The 7046-nt window shown below is 57.3% G+C and overlaps 1 protein-coding gene across 1 annotated transcript; it reads left to right on the forward strand.

Annotated features, from left to right (window-relative positions):
- Nucleotides 1-819: 819 nt before the first annotated feature.
- AADAC (arylacetamide deacetylase) lies at nt 820-6775 on the forward strand (the record flags this gene model as incomplete). Its single annotated transcript, XM_079315112.1, has 5 exons — nt 820-1007; nt 4091-4313; nt 4510-4579; nt 4905-5076; nt 6167-6775. Exons 1-5 carry the CDS (start codon nt 870-872, stop codon nt 6773-6775), a joined length of 1212 nt encoding a protein of 403 aa, XP_079171238.1. The 5' UTR covers nt 820-869.
- Nucleotides 6776-7046: the final 271 nt, after the last annotated feature.

Here is a 7046-nt window from a genome sequence, read left to right on the forward strand (position 1 = left end):
CCTAAGGCAAGGGTGGCCTCAGGGCAGGAGCAGAGCCCTGCACAGCCACGCTCCATCTGCAGACAGTGTGGAAGGAGAGGGGAAACCTTCCTTAAGTGCAGCCAAAGCCACCAGTGCTGTGCTGGCTGCAGGCGTGGCCTCACCCTGTCCTGGGAGCTCCCGTGGCTCCTGGGCAGGGACAGGGCAGGAGAGGGCATGGTCCTGCATCCCCCACCCCTTGGGGTGCCTTATCTTCCCATGCCACCTGAAATGGGCCTTCTTTACCTATGGTTTACCTCAGCCCCAGAGAGGATGTGGGGACTGGCAGTGGGGTTTGGTTTGGGGTTTGGTTTGGGGTTGGGTGCAGGGACTGGCAGTGGGGTTTGGTTTGGGGTTTGGTTTGGGGTTTGGTGCAGGGAATGGCAGTGGGGTTTGGTTTGAGGTTTGGTTTGGGGCTGGGTGCAGGGCTGGCAGTGGGTTTGGTTTGGGGTTTGGTTTGGGGCTGGGTGCAGGGCTGGCAGTGGGTTTGGTTTGGGGTTTGGTTTGGGGCTGGGTGCAGGGCTGGCAGTGGGTTTGGTTTGGGGTTAGGTGCAGGGAATGGCAGTGGGGTTTGGTTTGGGGTTTGGTTTGGGGCTGGGTGCAGGGCTGGCAGTGGGTTTGGTTTGGGGTTGGGCTTGGGGTTGGGTGCAGGGCTGCTGCACGCCCTGCTGGAGAAACCTGTTCTTTTGGAAGCTGCACAGCAGAGTAACCTCTGTCCCGGGTGATACGACAAGAAATCACCTCCTGGCCGGGACCCAAGCAAAACACGGGATTAACTTTGCCCTGTGCTGGCTTGTGGCTGCTGGGAGGCGCCGGGAGCTGCTCCCAGCAGCAGAGCCCAGGCTGCAAGGATGGGGGCCAGACTGCTGTGCCTGTGCCTCCTCACAGCCCTGCTCGGCTACTTCATCTACAGCCCCGTCCCCGAGGACATCGCCCAGCCCTGGGTCGTCATGCTCACCTCGTCTGCCTTCAGGATCGTGGGGCACCTGGTGAGGTGTGGGGGCAGGGAGGGCGGGGCAGGGGGGTCTTCGTGGCCCTGGGGCTCAGGGCAGTGCAGGTGTGTGCCCCAGTGCTGCAGGTGTGCCCCATTGCTGCAGGTGTGCATTACTGCAGGTATGCCCCAGTGCTGCAGGTGTGCCGTGCTGCAGGTGTGTGCCCTGGTGCTGCAGGTGTGTGCCCTGGTGCTGCAGGTGTGCCGTGCTGCAGGTGTGCTGTGCTGCAGGTGTGCATTACTGCAGGTGTGCCCCATTGCTGCAGGTGTGTGCCCCGGTGCTGCAGGTGTGCCCTGCTGTAGGTGTGCCCCGGTGCTGCAGGTGTGCATTGCTGCAGGTGTGCCGTGCTGCAGGTGTGCCATGTAGGTGTGGTGCTGCCCTCACTGAAGGACAGGAGTAGCTGGAAGGAGGCACTGAGCTGACTGTGACAACGACATACAGAAATGCAGGAAAGCGTTGACCTTGCAGCCCTGAGAAAAGGGCGTTGGGGTGAGGAGGGAGGTGTGGGAGGTGCCGGGATGGACGAGCACAGACAGGCTGCTCTGGCTCCCCAGCCCTTGAGATAAAGCCCTGCTGCTTGAGTCACTCCTGGCTCCTGTGCACCCAGCTCCTGCAGCCCTGGGCATCAGGGGAGGGCAGATACAGCAACTCTCACCTTCTGTTGATTTTTTTGTGGTTTCATGGAAATCCACTGACAGAACAGGCCTGAAAACCACACAAAACATCTCTGTGTGAGACAGCCCTTGCTGGCAGGGGGTTCCTTTGCAGGGCTGTCCAGTCTGCAGGAGGAGGGAAGATGAGGAGTTTTTGATGTATGCCAGGGACTCCTGTTTCGATTTTGGGGGTTGAGGTGGTGGAAGATGCAGTGGTGAGGAAGGAAGAAGCTGCACTCTGCAGTGCTGGTGTGCTGCCTCGCTGCTTCCCCTCCTACACCCTGCTGGAGGGAGCCTGCAGCAGGGAGGGCACGGCAGCTCCTTGCCCAGGCACAGCTGGAGCCTGCTCGGGCTGGCTGTCACCTCTGTCACCTCAGCACGGCCCTGCCAGCAGCAGGAGTGTCCCCTCTGTGCCAGGACCCTGTGCTTTCCCTGAAGCTGCAGTGTGCCCATGGTGCTGCTGTCCTGCCTGCCTGGGAGCAGCAGGGCTGTGGGGGTTTTGTAACTGGGCCCTCATCTCCTGTGGAGCCATAGCCCCCAGGGATGGACACAGCCACAGCCTCCCTGGAGCTGCACTAGTGCACATTAGATTTAGGTGTATCTATATTGTCCTAAGTGTATCCTGAATGGCCACCCAGCCACAGGGCAGGCACAGCCAGGCTCAGCTTTTGGGGGTCTGTCCCTGCTGTGGTGCTTCTCTGTGCCAGAGGGAAGAACAGACTGGGGAAATGCTTTCCAAGGCACCATGATCCCAAAACCCAAAGGGGCTGGCTTTCCTGGTGCTCCAAACACCCAATAATCTTACACTGGGACAATGAGGCATTTTCAGATGAGGGCACCATTTCCTTTTTTTGATAACGGCCTGGAAACCACAGGCAGCAGCCCAGTGGTTTTGCACAATGTAAATTGTCCAGATGTGGAGAACACAGCTCTGAGAGCACTGGAAATCCTCAGTCCTGGGGCTCAGGGAATTCCTCCCACCACAGGGCTTCCACAAGCTCGTTGGAGTCACAGCAGGACTGACTTTGACTGAGACATTTGTTTTCTCAAGATGTTAATCCTTGGGGGAAAAGCAACAACTGAGAAATGTTTATGTAAACTGTGTCAATGTTGTGGCTAAAGCGGCAGCTCTGGCACGTGTCTGTGTGTTTGTTTGTTTTCATGGAGCCGATGGCAAGGACCTGTGTTTCCTTTTGCAGTGTGCCAGAGCCTGCCCACTCATCTCCATCCCAATTCCAACACTCTGGGATTGGCAGGGCTCCTCCTGGCATTACCCACTCCGAGCCTTCAGAGAGAGGTGACTCAAAAATGTGGTGACAAACACTGCCAAAGGCTGCCAGCAAGGGCTGAGCTGTGCACTATTCTAGCTCCTGAAAAAGGTTGTATCATGGAATCCCAGAATCCCAGACTGGTTTGGGTTGGAAAAGATCTTTAATTTCATCTCATTCCGCCTTCCTGCCAAGGCCAGGGACACCTTCCACCAGACCAGGTTGCTGTCTATATGTTGATGATGGTTAAACAGTTGATTTGAATACAATTTGAAGAAAGAAAATGCACCAGGCAGGGCCAGACTGTATGACTGCACACGATCACAGTCTGAAGTCTCAAGGTCACACCTGGCAGCAGATATCAGTCACCATGGTGGGGTTTAACATTCCTCCTGGTGACAATAAAGCATCTCTTGCAAACCAAACTTCAAACAGGTTCTGCACCAGGCTTGGCTATTTTCTGTCTTTTAAAACTCAAACCTGCTCTGAATTTCATCCATTTCCACCTTCAGATACCATGTAAGAACTTGGCTTTATTTCTGTTTTGGTTGTGATGTGATGAGGCTGGGTTGGGAAGAGGTCATGTCCCATGGCTGGGGGTGGTGGTGGAGGAGCCGTGGGGCTGGTGCCAGGAGCTGGGGGTGGCTCTCTGTGTTCCCTGGGCTGTCCCCTGGCCTGGAGCTGTGGGTGGCTGTGGGTGGCTCTCTCTGTGTTCCCTGGGCTGTCCCCAGGCCTGGAGCTGTGGGTGGCTGTGGGTGGCTCTATGTGTGTTCCCTGGGCTGTCCCCTGGTCTGGAGCTGGGGGTGGCTCTCTGTGGCCATGCTGGTGCTGCTGGGTCTCTGAGCTGGACCCTGGGCTGTGGAGCTGAGCCATGCAAACATTGAGCACGAGTGTGAGTGTGGCACAAAGCAGCAGCCCTGGGGCTGGGCTGGCTCTGGCCCTGCTGGGCAGCTGGTGGCAGTGTGGGCTTGTCACAGGGTGTTTGCTGACTGCCAGTGCACGTGGATGCACTCTGCCTGTGGTGCTGGCTGCTGCTACACATTGGTACAGAGCATCGGTGGCTCACTCTGAGCATTGGGAGTTCGATCTGAGCCTTGGGAGTTCGATCTGGCAGTGAGTGTGGCTGCACTTACAGGAGTTCCCCTTGTCCTGTGTTCAGTCCGAGGCAGCTGATGCGCTGGGGATCAAGCACTACATGGAGGTCATGAGGCTGTTCACGGATATCCAGGTCGTCCCTCCCACGTCCGATGAAAACGTCACCGTGACAGAGACGGAGTTCAACAGCGTCCCTGTCCGCCTGTACCTGCCCAGGAGGGCACCTGGGGGGCTCAGGAGGGCCATGGTCTACATCCACGGAGGGGGGTGGTGCATGGGGGACGCAGGTGAGCTCTGCTGCACCCCACACTGCGGCTGGGGGAGGGTCTGCCTGTCCAGGGCTGCCACAGGGAGGGGCAGGGGACTGGTGGGGCACAGTTCAAAGCAGGGGAGGTTTGGGGAGCCAGCTGGAAGCTGGTGCCAGGAGGAGCAGGCAGTTCTGTCTGCGTGTCCTCTCTCACACACCCTGGGCTCTCATTTCAGGCATGCAAGGCTACGATATCATGGCACGGCACATTTCAAACGAGCTAAACACTGTCGTGGTGTCAACCAAGTAAGAAATATTCTTTTTCCAGGTGGCATAAGGGATTAGAGTAAATTAATCTGTTTCAATTAATCTGATTCTGCAATTTATTTGGTCATGTGCTTTCCTGCTGACTTATAAACATTTGTGACAGAGGCTGCCAGGGTGACAGTGGAGAGCTGTGGCTGGGGGCTGTTTTGTCTTTATGAAGATGGGTGGGTAATAAAGCAGATCCTCTGGGACAGACAGCTCCCACTTCCCTGGGCACAGAAATAAAGCTGCCCCAGCAGGGAGAGGCAGGCAAGCCCTTCTCCTGTTTCCAGCAGGTACTAACACTCTTCTGGTGCCCCCCCAGCTACAGGCTGGCCCCTCCACACCGTTTCCCCGCGCAGTTTGAGGACGTGTACTCGGTGACCAAGTTCTTCCTGCAGAGCGAGGTCCTGGCCCAGTACGGGGTGGACCCTGCCCGGGTCTGCGTGGCCGGGGACAGCGCCGGGGGCAACCTGGCCGCAGCCGTGGCACAGGAGGTACAGTAAAAACGGTCTGCGTGCTCTGAGCCAGCGCTTTGTGCTTGCTCCAGCACTGAAACAGGCTCAGCTCACGGCTGCTCACACGCTGCTCTGGGCTGTGCACGCAGGAGGCCACGGGCTCTGTGAGCAGCCTGTGCCCGAGCACCCAGGGCGGTGGAGGAGCTTTAGTGCCATCCACACCCGCCCCCTAAAACAGGCTCTGTGCCCTCCAGCCGGGGCATTCACCACTCTAACATTAATATCGCATTGGCTAGTTTAGGTATGATGTTTGAAAAGAGAATTTTTACCATGTGACTCGTAAAGGTCTAAATAGCAGGGAAAACAAACAAAAAACCCTCACTAAATGTTGCAGTGTCTGATTGTAGGATTTGGGGCCTTTTGCACTTCTCCTTCAGGTTTATTAAATAAAGTCAGCACAGTGTTGTTGCTCTCTTGAGAAGTTGTTTGGACCATAATGAAATACTGGGAATGGCGGCAAATTTGCTGCAGATGCTGAAGGCAGAAGGTGAGGGAGAAAACAGAAAGTTTATTAGTGAAGAGGGGAAAAGGTTGGCATATATGAAATATCAATGTCCAGTTCATCACGTTTTATTTGTTACATGTCTAAAATTGCACAGAATTGCAATTGCTTGAGTTGTAACATCTCAGGGTTAAAAACCAAACAGATGAACGTGCTCTTAATTACATGAAATGATAAGGAGACCCAGAAACCTGGAGGTTTCATGACATAAGAATAGAAATTTTCTGTAGCTATAGAAAATCTTGTCAATACTTCAGGAAGCACCAAAATTTTAAAGAGCGTATTTCCCAAAAAATCATTATCCTTCAATATAAGAAAAAAAATGAAATTACATTTGATGTTTGGCAGTTTTTATTACAGCGTGCCGTTTTAGATGACCTGGCTATAGATTCAGGATTTCTTTTGAAACTGAGTTTCAAAATTGAGATTTATCGATAATCTTATTTTGGTCACGTTGCAAAATGCACGTCCGGGTTCCTTGCCTCGGCTGGTCTGTCAGTGTGGGAGCATCGACGCCTCTGCTGAGTGTTTGCTGACGCTCTGCAATGGTTTCTGATTTCCCCGCAGCTGCTGGAGGACCCCGAGGTGCAGACGCAGCTCAAAGCCCAGGTTCTGATCTACCCCGCCCTGCAGGCGCTGGACCTGGACCTGCCGTCCTACCGGGACGACGCCCGCAAGCCGATCCTGTCGCGCTCGCTCATGGTGCGCTTCTGGAGCGAGTACCTGAGCCCGGAGCCGGCGCTCAGGGAGGCCATGGCCTCCAACAGCCACGTCCCGCCCGAGGCCGGCGAGCTCTGGCGCTTCCTCAACTGGAGCGTGTGGCTGCCCCAGGCCATGCGGGGGGCGCACAGGCCCGGCAGCCCGGCCTGGGGCGGCGCGGAGCTGGCCCGGCGCCACCCCGGCCTGCTGGACCCGCGGGCGTCGCCGCTGCTGGCCGGCGAGGCCCGGCTGCGCCGCCTGCCCGCCGCCTTCGTGCTGACCTGCGAGCACGACGTGCTGAGGGATGACGGCGCCATGTACGTGGGCCGGCTCCGCGCCGCCGGCGTCCCTGTCACGCACCACCACGCCCGGGACGGCTTCCACGGCGCCTTCAACTTCCTGGCCTGGCCGCTGGAGCTGGCCCTGAGCCGCCGCCTGCTCAGCGCCTGCGTGGGCTGGCTGAGGGAGAACCTGTGAGGGGGCTGTGAGGGGGCTCTGCTGGGCGCTGGTGCTGTGCAGCTCTGCCGGGCCCTGCTGGGCTCTCACTGCCGACAGTGCTGGGCTGTGGAGCTCTGCCGGGCTCTGGAGCTCTGCCGGGCCCTGCTGGGCTCTCACTGCCGACTGTGCCGGGCTGTGGAGCTCTGCTGGGCCCTGCTGGGCTCTCACTGCTCCCTGTGCCAGTCTCTGGAGCTCTGCCGGGCCCTGCTGGGCTCTCACTGCCGACAGTGCTGGGCTGTGGAGCTCTGCC

The sequence above is a fragment of the Erithacus rubecula genome (genome assembly GCF_903797595.1).
Source record: "Erithacus rubecula genome assembly, chromosome: 11".
Lineage (NCBI taxonomy): Eukaryota > Metazoa > Chordata > Aves > Passeriformes > Muscicapidae > Erithacus > Erithacus rubecula.